General features: G+C 32.1%; 2 protein-coding genes across 3 annotated transcripts; one reads left to right on the top strand and one right to left on the bottom strand.

The window, feature by feature from the left end:
* Positions 1 to 182: 182 nt before the first annotated feature.
* On the bottom strand, positions 183 to 4,529 carry Ost48 (dolichyl-diphosphooligosaccharide--protein glycosyltransferase non-catalytic subunit Ost48). The gene is made up of 6 exons (XM_088256978.1): positions 4,363 to 4,529; positions 4,044 to 4,282; positions 2,766 to 3,155; positions 2,010 to 2,171; positions 1,438 to 1,668; positions 183 to 663 (listed from the first exon to the last, which is right to left on the bottom strand). Exons 1-6 carry the CDS (start codon positions 4,499 to 4,501, stop codon positions 505 to 507), a joined length of 1,320 nt encoding a protein of 439 aa, XP_088113104.1. The 5' UTR covers positions 4,502 to 4,529; the 3' UTR covers positions 183 to 504.
* A 912-nt stretch (positions 4,530 to 5,441) lies between these two features.
* On the top strand, positions 5,442 to 12,304 carry Ntf-2 (nuclear transport factor-2). Of its 2 annotated transcripts, XM_088256977.1 has the most exons (5): positions 5,442 to 5,654; positions 5,738 to 5,809; positions 5,905 to 6,003; positions 9,157 to 9,311; positions 11,478 to 12,304. In XM_088256977.1, the coding sequence occupies exons 1-4, from the start codon at positions 5,442 to 5,444 to the stop codon at positions 9,268 to 9,270; spliced, it is 498 nt and encodes a 165-aa protein (XP_088113103.1). In that variant the 3' UTR covers positions 9,271 to 9,311; positions 11,478 to 12,304. The 2 variants fall into 2 exon arrangements, with proteins under 2 accessions (XP_088113103.1, XP_088113102.1); XM_088256976.1 differs by lacking the exon at positions 9,157 to 9,311.

The following is a 12,304-nucleotide window of genomic DNA, read 5'->3' as shown; positions in this document are numbered from 1 at the left end:
CGGGTTGCCCACCCTTGCTTTAGGAGTATACTGGTATTTAGTATTTGGTTACTACTAATATCCAGAGCATTTCCTGTATCCTGAATTCCAATAAACGTGAAGGCCAGCATAGTTAACAGTCATAAATACATATTAATTTAAAAATGAAACATTCACATGCAAAAGAAAATGAAACACAAAAATAAACACCATTTTTTTTATTCAATATCACATATTTATCCTATTGTGACAATTTGGAATAAGTTTTTCCAACAAGAGAAAAATAAAGAAAATCATTAATTTAATCATATAAACATGAATAATTAAATTTCAGATGGATCTGTATTTATCACCCAAAATAATTTTTAAAAATCAAAATAAATAACAAGTGTCTTTTTTGCCTTCAAATGAAAAAAAAAGTGTATAATTGCTTCATTTATTATTTTAGTCTCTGTTGGAAAGGCATTACAAAATACAAAATAATCTAAATAGTATTAAGCTAAAATATGTTATTTTGTTGGTGAACTATTCAGCCTTGGATTTTGTGACATCTCCTTTGAAATGAAGAAATACTAATGAAAAAATAAAAACTCCAAACATCATGGAGAATGAGCTGACATAATAAGGATAAGCACTCGGAATGAATCTCTCGTACTGCGTGTGCTCCAAGGGACGGACTGAAACCTGGAATCAATTACAGATATTAATTAATTACAATTAAATAGAAAATATGGTTTACTTTATGTGGTTAGCTGATAAAGTAGATAACCAAATAGACAAATGTATAATTTACAGAGGATAAAAAATGTATACAATGACCAAAAATATTTAAAGAAAACCTGATGGTGTTAGTATCCCATTTAATAATATGGCAACAAAGTGCAAAGTTGGTTCAAAGATAGTTTGCCGTTATGTATCTGTCAGATAGCAATGATGTTTAGTGGAATAGGGTCTAATTTTTCCGACTTTTTCTACATTATATTTTGACGACCAGTTTTCTTTAATGACGATGAATTCATTTTTAACCTGTCCGGGAGTGTGGCCATACATGAACGTCCAAACAAAACAAAAAGGAGTTTGGGCGCACATGAATGGTCACGCTTATAAGTAAAGCCCGGTAACATTTATTTATAAACTGCCACTTTTACTGCTATCAGCAGTAGTATTTAAACACATAAACTACACTTTAGATTATTTTTCTGTTTACCCACAAAAATTTACTTGAAATAGAGTTTGTGTGAAGACTGTTATAAAAATTATAAAAAGTAAAAACATAAATTAAAAAAAAACTCACTCCTCAGATACAGTTTTGTCCCCAGAGACTCACTCGGACAGGTTAGTAGTAAATGTTAAACGCAACGAGGCAAATTACCCAAATCATATTTTTGTTGCAAGTTAAGATTTCAAGTTTGGTCAACCTTTAAGCACATGTTCAAGTTTCCCAAGAAAAATAATTACCTGGGTAGTACTAAACAGGTGAGTGTATCCAACCCGATCATAATCTACTTTAAATTGGTAGACTCCGTAAACATCCGGGATTTTAAACTTTGCTTCATACAATCCGCTGGGCTTCCTGTTTAGTGTTATTCTGACAAACGGGTCGATCCTCACAAACTCCAACTGCACATCAGTTGCATCGTAGGGCTGCCAATTTCCATTCACCAATTTTTCAATCTCAATAGAATAAACCTAGAAAAAGAAATGGGATAAAAATTAAATTACAAAAAAATATGTATTTACAGTAAAAAGCTTTTTAATTTAAAATTTAACAAAAGAAAAATTCAATAATAATTTAAAAAATAAATTAGCAAATTTGAAGAAGAAAAATATTCCACTTATTTTCCATATGCAAATTGATATGTGCCAATACATATTTCATTGGTAAGTTGTATTTTTCGCTGACAAAACAATAAATTCAGAAAAAACATTTTGCTAAAAAAAATCTGTAGCTGAAATTTGTTTTTATCGAAATATTGCAAATTCAGAATAGTTAAGTGCTTTATTTTTATTTTTATTAATAGTCAACTTACAACATTTTCCATAATAGTATAGGCTGATGGAGGTTGTGTCTCTTTTTCTTTGTGATGGCGGACAGACTTAACTCTCAGCTGACCATTTTCACCAAATACCCACTGTGTCATTGCTGTTGCTAGCTTATTATTTCCCGACAAAGGCGCTGAAAGTTTATCTCCCTAGAAGTAAGAATAAAATATGCATTAATATATTTTTGGTAATTCTAATCATGTTTAATTTTGTTTGTTTTTTTTAAATTATTTATGTTAGGTATGGGTTGGATTAGGTTAGGTTTATTGTAAAAATTGTGTAAGATAGGGTTGGGCTTATAAAGTTTAGAAAAGAATTCTAAAATAAATAAAGACAAAATGTTTAAGAAACAATTTATAAGATGACGTCCCCATAACCAATACTAAGAGAATATAGTAGATAAGACGAGAGTATTGAGCAGGATTTTTTTTACGCATAGAAAAAAAGTAATTGTAATTATTTAAGATAATGAGAGGCAAAAAATCATGTTTTTTATGTGATGTTCAAACAATAATATAAAATATATCATTTTTTTATGACAAAGGATAGAATTTGCAGGCGATCATGCATCTGGCGGTTGTCAATAGTTTTAGTCAAATTAAGTGAAGAGTGTTGTTGAGGAAGGCTCAGGAAAAAAGTGGCACGAAACGTAAAGAAAGAGAAGGACTATGTGGAACAGTGTGATGGTATTAGAATTAGCAGGAGTACAAATGTAAATTATTACAAATAGAAAAGTAAAATACCTGGGCTTTCTGGACAGGGGATGTGAAAGCTTCGTCAGAGAAAAAGTAAAGTGACCCGCTGAAAATAACACGCGCATTGTTACGCGCCTGCAGAGCTGCCATTAGTAGGGTATTTTTCCCAACTGCGTGAGGGTAGTCCTTGATGGGGTTTTCCGGGTTGTAGCTGTAGGCAGAACTGTCCGCAGTGAGGAGAGGAAGGACCAGGGGGTTGTCCTTGTCCGCTATGAGCCCGGTCCCTTTGTACAGCAGGGGTCCCAGCCCGTCCTTACTGCCTACGATGACGGGTGCATACATGAGGTTCTCAGGTGAAGCAACAATCTTGGTATGCTGTCCATCATCTGATATATCGTAATTCAAGTGATCAATTACTGCGGCACCTTCCTCGTCCACCTAGAATTAGATTAATTTAAATGGTTAGCTTGATAAGAAGACTTTGTCTGTTTATCCTAGAGTTGTGCTCTTGGACGTTTTTAAATTTTTGATTTTGAAAATGATGCGGAATGCATCGAAACACGTGTCACAATAATATTTGAAGAAATAGTGGTATTTACCAAGTAAAACTTAATTGTATTCATTAAACACAATAATGATTACGAATGCTTATTTTTCAGGAGCATAAGAATTTTTTTTTTTAAATAATAAAATAATATATAATATAATGATCCACGTTATAAATTTGACACATTGAGCACTTTCTTTTTACATCAATCTTAGATAAAAAGGGTAGTTATTTTTATTAAAGACTATTCAAACAGAATTGTCATACCTAATATTTTTTGAAATATATATATTTTTATCATTTTCTAAGTTTCACGGGTTCATCCGCCTTTGGGTAGAACGATCTAACAATCTAACAATCTAACAATATGTACATTTTTCATTTCATAAATTAGTAGCATGATTGTGAAACCACAATAAAAACAAGGATGTTTTTAATAAATAATGTGAGCCAGACTCTACGTAGGGGGAATTTATGGTATCACAAATTCCAATTTCATAACTTTTTTTTCAACGGCTAATAATGGATGGTTCAAAAAAGAAAATACTCATGACATTCACGCTTAAATTCGAAATTCATGGAGGCATTGATGAAAGTGCTTTGATGCCATAATATGAAAAATGAGATTTCGAAGCTAAGCCATGTATTTGAAATGACTAAAGAATGCAGTTTTGTTCAACAAATATTAAAAAAAAAATTATGATACGGAAAAAACAAGGTACCAATATAAATTTCAATGGTGGCTTGGATAACAAATTAATGTCGAAACAGAAACAAACCTCAAATCCACATTCAGATGCAAGTTCCCTGAGAATGTCACCAGCACTAGAGCTCCCAGCAACCAGAACATTTCCTCCATCATCAATGAACTGTGTTATACCTTCAATGCTTACAGAACCTCCGAATTCAAGAACTGAAGGTGCGAAAATAATAAGATTCTTGTAGAGATACTGGCCATACTTCGATAAAACCAAATTCCCATCATCGGCTAGCTTATATGTTAGTGGATAGCCACGATCTATAAGGTAGAATAAAACATTAATTTTACAAATAACACGTTTGTTTCCAAAACCGGCAAAAAGTGTAATAAGTGCATACCTTGTAAAGACTTAAAAAATAAACTATGCGTTTCTTTGATTGCTAAATTATCAAGTAAAACTAAAGTATCTCCATTAGCTGTAGTTAGAGTAATTTGAAGAAGACATATTAATAGTAAATGCAATATTAATTTAGCCATTTTCGCTGGCACTGTCAAAATCACGATTAGCCACAAAAACTGAAAACGATTGACGTGTAAGCCAGTCTCCGAGATGCTATTTTTACACACAATTTATACGAAAACTATTTTACACAATTTATGCAAATATAGCCCTTAAAGTCATGTATAGAAGAGTTATAATTGTAGTATATTTTATTCTTCATAAATAATAAACATATTGATGAAAATTCGTTGAGTACCTACGTAGTTACAATTGTAAAAAAAGGATTTTAGAATAAAATTATTTCATCCCAAATTTTTTTTGAAAAATCCCAGAATCTGATACTCCTTCACACACAAAATTCAAAAGTATCACCTAGCCTTTTGCTTTCTAACAAACAAGTGCTGCACACGTTGTGACCCTAAATTTATTTAAAAAAAAATGGAATATCAAATTTAGAAAAAGAAAACGTACATTTCTGCGGACTCTTTCAAAATTCCTGTTACCTATTCAAGAGTTGCGATAGTTTCAGCATTACTTTGGGGAAGACATGATGAATTTGTATTTGAAAACACTTGTTTTTTTTTGTTTACCACTGGAACTATATTATTTTCACTACTAGTTTCGGAAGGCACAAATGTTTCCATCTTCGGGTCTGAATATAAACTGAATATGGTTTAAATTTATACCCGAAGATGGAAGCATCTGTAGCTTCAGAAACTAGTCGTTAAAATGAATATAACTCAAGTGGTACAAAACAAATGTTTTCATTTACGATTTGAGTAAAGGGGGGCTTCATATTTCAAATGGGACTTATAATGCCTAGAGTATAAATATAATGATGGTCTGCTTATCGATCTTTGAGTGTTCGAACAACATGTATTGAAAATATTTGTCTATGTGCACACTTTACTTCTACATATTGTACAAAATCTTTGCCTTTTGGTATCTCTTTTTGGGATTTTTAGTTTATGATTTATGCTTTTACGGACGTTGGGTTTGTCGCACGAGGCATGCGTTTTTGGTGCTAATAATCGAAGTTATATCTGTACATTATTATCTATAAAAGTACATAAATTTAAAATGGCCCTTAATCCTGCTTACGAAGCAATCGGGAAAGGATTCGTACAACAATATTATGCTCTTTTTGACGATCCCGCGACAAGACCTTCTCTTGCGAATATGTACAATGTATGTATCATTCAAATTTGTTGATCATTTAAAATAATTAAGTTTTTTACTATTATTTTTATTTGTATGGTCATAATTTTCAGGTTGAAACATCCTTTATGACGTTTGAAGGACTACAAATTCAAGGGTCCGTAAAAATTATGGAAAAGTTAAATGTAAGTTCAACTTTTCAACTGACATCGTTTTCTCAAGTGAACTTTAATTGCGTTATTTTGACAATCGGTGTTTGAACCTTGTTTTTGTTTTTCAGAGTTTAAGTTTTCAAAAAATCAATAGAATAATAACAGCCATAGACTCACAACCCATGTTCGACGGAGGAGTATTAATCAATGTTCTGGGACGGTTGCAGGTAAATAAATAGTTATTACAATAATCAGTGTAATACCTGAGTCACAACTATTATTCATGATATAATATTGTAGCGTATTTCTGCAGTCTAGAAGGATCTAGAAGTGACTGACTTTTAGGAATTTATGAGGTTGAATAGTAAAATTACTAGCTTTTTCCACTTTTATTTCACTTGATCAGTGACTGAGTTTTGTTGGTACCGAGATGGTGGTTCACCGGTCTGATGATTTCGGTGACGATCATTAGTCTAATAAAATAAATGTAGAAAAAGTTATGCAGTTGTTTTATTATAAAAATGTAGTTCCACCAAGAAATGCCAGTACAAAATTGAAATCTAATTTATAAGCTTGGTATCAGAAACCTTTATATATGGTTATTACGGTGCCCTTAGAAATGTCAGTAGTAACACTATTGACGACAACATACTATTGCAATGCCTTGTTTTCCAAACTACAAAACTGTTCACTTGGGGAGCTGTCAAAATATTTCCATAAGCAGGTGTCAAATTTTGGCATAGCCGAGAAACAACTTAAAAACGATGATGTTTTTGATGACACGAGTAGGCGCTAAGCAGGTTCGAATTTGTGAGATTGCAAATAAAAGTATGCCATATAAAATTATTTTCAGTGTCATGAATGTCGTGGTTAATAGTATTGTGGGCATTTTATCATGGTCCGCGTTAGTATAAAAAAAACATTAATTAATAATTTTTTTAAAGTAATTAAAAATTGGATATACCAGCATTTGATGTGATGGATATTTTTTAATAGTATTTTTGTAAATTTTTAGCACGGCATACAATAAAAACAAGGATGTGTTATGTAAGTGATGCAAACAGGCATTACACAGGCGCGAATTAGTAGCATAACAAATTCCTTAATAGAAAATTTTTTACAGTTGCTTTTTTATCGCACCCAACAGCGGTAAAGCCAAAATATGTTAATTTTAGTTACATTTTGTGTGACTTATTAATCCATTATTTAAAAAATAGATACATAGTTCGGTTCGTAATGAATAAATGAATTTTTTTGAAATATAGGGTCCGCCATCTAAAGTTTTTTTTTTCAACTAGTGCTTATTTCGTGAATGGTAACACTTAGCTCATGTCTGATTTGACAGATAATTAGTTTTATCCTTCCACTGAGCGAATATGGTTGTGTATACGCTTGAACAACGCTGGGAAATATTGCGACATTACTTTGAAAATCATGGTAATGTTGCAGAATGTGTGCGAAAATTGCGTACGGTTTTTGGAAGAAGAGAAGCACCGTCAGCTCCGTATGTTCGTTATCTTGTGAAAAAAGTGAAAGAAACTGGCATCCTCATCGATAAACCAAAGCGTGAAAAGCCAAAAACAGTGCGTACACCCGAGAATATCGATGTTGTGGCAGAAAGTGTGCGTGAAGCGCCATCAACATCAATTCACCGTCGTTCTCAACAATTGAACATTTCGGAGACATCATTGAGACGAATTTTGCATAAAGACCTTGGTATGACGCCATACAAAGTCCAATTGGTTCAGGAGTTGAAGCCAACTGACCATCCAATGCGTTTTCGCTTCGCTGAGTGGGCCTGCGATCGACTTACAGAAGATGCCGATTTTGCCAAAAAAATCATCTTTTCGGATGAAGCTCATTTTGATCTTGGCGGGTATGTAAACAAGCAAAATTGTCGTATTTGGGGCACAGAAAACCCGCACGCATACATTGAAAAGCCGGTACACCCAAAACGAGTCACTGTTTGGTGCGGATTTTGGTCCAGAGGCATAATTGGGCCATTTTTCTTTGAAAATGAGCAAGGAGTGGCCGTTACAGTCAATGGCGATCGTTATCGGGCCATGTTGAACGGATTTTTGTTCACAAAAATTGAAGAGGAGGATATTGGCAACATTTGGTTTCAACAGGACGGCGCTACGTGCCACACAGCCGAAGCTACACTCGATGTTTTGCGCCCTGTTTTCAAAAAAAAAAAGTTATTTGGCGGACCCTTTATATTGTTTGAGAAGAAACAATTGCTTGTATGAAATACCCTATTCTATCATAAGGAAGTACAGAATGTATGAACCACTTCACCGCAACCATTTGTTTTCAAGATTTCTCAAGGTAAATCAAAGTGCTAGTCTGGGTATTTACCAGGCTTACAACCTGTCTGATTTGAATGATTACTTTATACAATGTATAACATTCACTTTTTCATTCATTCTTTGATTTAGGAACTTCTATTTATCATTATGTGACGAGGAAAATCTGTATGCGAGTTTGTACTGTTGTATTTTGTCATTTCTGTCAAGTAATATAATAGATAGAAACCATACCATACATCGGTATGCAAGATTATTTGTGTTTTCTTTAGGAATGCATGTAAATATATATTCATTTTTTTATTACTTTGTCTGCCTCCATAATGTAGCGGTTACCATGTTTGAAGTACTGGCTTTGATTCCCAGGGGGATCAAAATAAAAATAAATAAGCGTTTTTTCACTCAAATATTTATTTAATATTACCATGGGCTGGTACCTGACACGGAAAACTGATCACCTTGCCTTCACATAATTGATAATCAATTTTACATTGTATCAATTTGGTGCAGTAGCCTATATACCAATGGGGGCGGATTAGGGTCACTAGTAGCATTCTTGACCAGTTTAAAAAAAATCAACAGTACTTGGAGTATTGTTCAAGTCGGCAAGAATTAGAGGAGGTGATGTTTTACATTCTTATTTCTTTAAAATGGAATAGGGCAAGTCACTTATAGCAATAGACCTCAGACCTAAATATCTGGCTGAAAATTTTATATACCTCTCAGATCATGGTCTACCACTTCGTTCTTCCCAAGAAAGAACACTTTCCATTCCTCGCCATAACACATCATTCTTCTTTTTCCTTTGTCTTCCATATTATCATCTTTTAGAATTTGTATTTTTTTATATGTTCATTTGTAATTTATGTTTTTTTTTTAAGTGTACTATCCACCCTCTGATTGCAAACAGCTATATATGGTATCAAACATTTTGATCAATATCACTAGTCTGTTTTTGGTTGGTTGGTGCTTTTTAGTAATAAGCCCGCCAATGTACTTATTTATTTTCTGTACATGAAGTTTAAATAAATAAATAAATATGTTTGAAATGGTGAAACTATGTGTTGGTATTAGACAGATGAGGATCAACCCCATGCCTACATTCAAACGTTTGTCCTGAAGCCAATAGGAATCTCTTTCTACGTGCAACACGATACATTCAGACTAGCGCTCCATGACACGGTGTAACGCCTTCTCCGTGCAGTCTGCTCCTAAACAACTCGGGATCTGTAAGACAGCAGTGTTCTTATCCACTTCTGCTTGCTTTCAATTCTTTTCTTTTTAGAAACACTTTGTTTTAATCCGATCTTTTATTTGTGACGTTTAACATTACTCATTTTGTGTACCTTGTCACCATAATATAAAGATGCAAATCCATCACTGATTAACTCCTTATTACTTAAATTCAATCCGCTAGGGTCTAGCCTTATACTAACATGTTTCACCATTGCAATGTTTTAATACCCTATGGAAAGTGTCAACCAGTTTTAGCAATTAGAAGTCCGACAAGATGAAGTAACGAGTGGGATACACACATATGGACAGCAAGGAAGAGGTGCAGTTATTAGTTGTCTAAAATTAGTATTGAATTGAAATACTTGTGTATAGAACATAAATATTTAAAAATGTTTTCTCCTTTATCGTCAAGTTTATTATAAAAATAATACCATTAAAAATACCTTGCATAGAGTAATTATGCTGTCATACTCCTCCGAATCCACAGTAAGTGGATTTAATAGCTATTTGGGAGAGGAACATAAAGTGCTCTGCCAGCAATTATATAGCGAAGATATTGACATTGATTTTTGGATATCATTTTGGTAACCAAACCCAAAAATTAATGTCAATATCCCTATAATCATTTAAAGAGCATTTGAATACCTTTCGTATAAAATGCTCTTACTGTACTTCAAGTTCTGTACGGCAATAAGGTGAAAGCTGTTTCTAAGACAATATCTACCTTTTTTTCACTCTTAAATTAAGAATAAAAAATTACTCTGAAAAAAAAATTGTAATTTTATTTATATGTTTCGCCTGACGGCATTGTCTTTCTTCATCTCCTTTATACTGTTGGACTTCTAATGTCGGTGGCACTATTAAATACTCTATGAACAAGGTCAGGTCAAGGGTCCCAATAAACTAATATATGTACTTTTGGATCTTTTAAAACTGATAAAAAGAGCACTGTTTTCTATATTACACGACAGTGCCTATTATCATTTATCAATCCAGGTTTTCTTATTATTATTTATGAGAAAACTATATGTGACACTTCTTTATTTTGTCAATTGTATTTAGGCCATTTGTGGGCTTGATTGTATGTACCTCAATTACTTTATTTTCATAAATTAAGATTGAGTTATATGGCGATAGATTTGTATCAAATACCAAAAAATGCATGTATTATTTAAGAACACAAATTTTCCCGCACTTTCTATAATAGTCCATTTGTATATTGTTATGAATATTATGAGATTGACTCCATCTCAAATCACTTTGTAAATATTTTTATTTAAAATTCAGCAACTAATGTTCATAAGATTTATACCAGTTTCAAAGTTAAAATAAATGTTTGTAACAAGTATGCCTTTAATAAACAAAATTTAATAAAATAAAGAACTCGGTGGAAGAACTAAAATTCTAACATGTGAAATTTGTCTAAACCTTCTCACAACACACTATGTCTGTTGCAATATTAATTACTTTTTGCCGGAGGAGCAATTTTTTTTAAATATTTGAAATGAAATATTAATATAAACTTATCGAGTGTACATTTTAAACACTTTGTAATAACTCAACATATTTTTTAAGTAATGCACTAATTTAAACATGTTATATCTTGTTCCATTTCATGAGGGAAGCTACTGTCGAATGGCATGGTCACTTTCAAATCCTGTCCTCTATTTATCATAAAGTTTAAATCACACTAACATATATACAGTACATATTTTAGTTTTTTTCTTCAAATAAACATTTAACAATGAACTATTTGAAAATGAACATTATAAGAATTTCATTTGTTTATAGAGTTGCTTTCATCAAATAGAAAAAAGGAATAGTTAGCATGTATTCTGTAAGAAATGTTTAGTGAAAAAGGTTTTGAAATTAGTCTAGTTAATTTTATATACTTATATATTTTAATAGGTTTTAGAATAAATACTTAATATAAAATTTATGTTTTTAACACCTCAAATAAGATTTTGTTGACAAAATTTCATATTCAATTAAAATTAACTTGAATAAAAATAATTCGTGAACTTGGTTAGATTTAAAAAAAGAATAGTTTACTGTGTTCCTAAGTTAAATGCGATTTGCTTTTTAGTTATATGCAAAGCAAAATTCACCAACTATATTTTTGTACACGTTTTCACCACTTTTGTCCGGTATGATTTCAGTGTGACGAGGATCCCCCCCACCCCTACTGCCAAGTGTTTGTTTTGAAACCATTGGGAGAGTCTTACTTCCTGCAACACGACATTTTCCGCCTGGGTATTCACGATACAGCTTAACAACATTCATCAAAGTGCTTATGTGAACAAACGTTCTTTAAACAAAACAGAAGTTCTTTCAATAAAAACGACATAAAAAATGTTTTCAAGAAGCTGGTATTTGTTAATGTCTATCTAACAGATATTTTATATGATATTTCATCAAAAGTGGAAGTTCAGAATAATTCAATCAAAAATATTCAAAATTCCTAAAACGAGATTATTGTTAAATTTTTTTAGCCGGTAGATGGTTTCAAGTCGGTACTTTAGGACATCTAGAAAAGTGTTCAAATATTACTCCAAATGCAGTGTTATAATTTTAAGGGATTGACGAGGTATAAAATAACTATATTATTGTTAAAGCAACCAAGACTAACTGTTGATGATATCTCGGCCGATATGTACCTATGCAACAGAAATGTTTTTAAAACCAATATTTGTACTGTTAGATAGGCCTTGTTAATGAATACTATTGTGTTTTATAAAATATTAAGTTTTCCACTTATGTAGTTATATTTTGTATGTTGCCTATTTTTTGTTTGTAAAGGAAAAAGGAGACTAATAGATACAGTGAATATAATGTGAATTAATGACAATTCTCGTCTGCTTTGCTAACACTCGCTTAATAAAATGTGACACAAAATTATATTACTCTTGACTCGATAAACACTTCATTTGTCATTAAATAATAACATTTTGTGAAGATCATAGTTTAATAAAATATTTTTTAATGA

The sequence above is a fragment of the Brachycentrus maculatus genome, unplaced genomic scaffold (genome assembly GCF_059751285.1).
Source record: "Brachycentrus maculatus isolate JH-2025_06_01 unplaced genomic scaffold, ASM5975128v1 h1tg000069l, whole genome shotgun sequence".
Classification (NCBI taxonomy): Eukaryota; Metazoa; Arthropoda; class Insecta; order Trichoptera; family Brachycentridae; genus Brachycentrus; species Brachycentrus maculatus.
This window is presented reverse-complemented; position numbering and strand designations above follow the sequence as displayed.

What these genes read in the sequence shown, in the direction of transcription:
- Ost48 (XM_088256978.1), bottom strand. Translation starts at nt 4,501, where the DNA reads ATGGCTAAATTAATATTGCATTTACTATTAATATGTCTTCTTCAAATT. An exon ending in CCCCTGTCCAGAAAGCCCAG is followed by an intron (nt 2,172 to 2,765) that starts GTATTTTACTTT and finishes TCTTACTTCTAG; the next exon opens with GGAGATAAACTTTCAGCGCC. An exon ending in ACCTGTTTAGTACTACCCAG is followed by an intron (nt 664 to 1,437) that starts GTAATTATTTTT and finishes AATTGATTCCAG; the next exon opens with GTTTCAGTCCGTCCCTTGGA.
- Ntf-2 (XM_088256976.1), top strand. Translation starts at nt 5,442, where the DNA reads ATGCTTTTACGGACGTTGGGTTTGTCGCACGAGGCATGCGTTTTTGGT. An exon ending in AAATTATGGAAAAGTTAAAT is followed by an intron (nt 5,810 to 5,904) that starts GTAAGTTCAACT and finishes TTTGTTTTTCAG; the next exon opens with AGTTTAAGTTTTCAAAAAAT. An exon ending in ATGTTCTGGGACGGTTGCAG is followed by an intron (nt 6,004 to 11,477) that starts GTAAATAAATAG and finishes GTATGATTTCAG; the next exon opens with TGTGACGAGGATCCCCCCCA.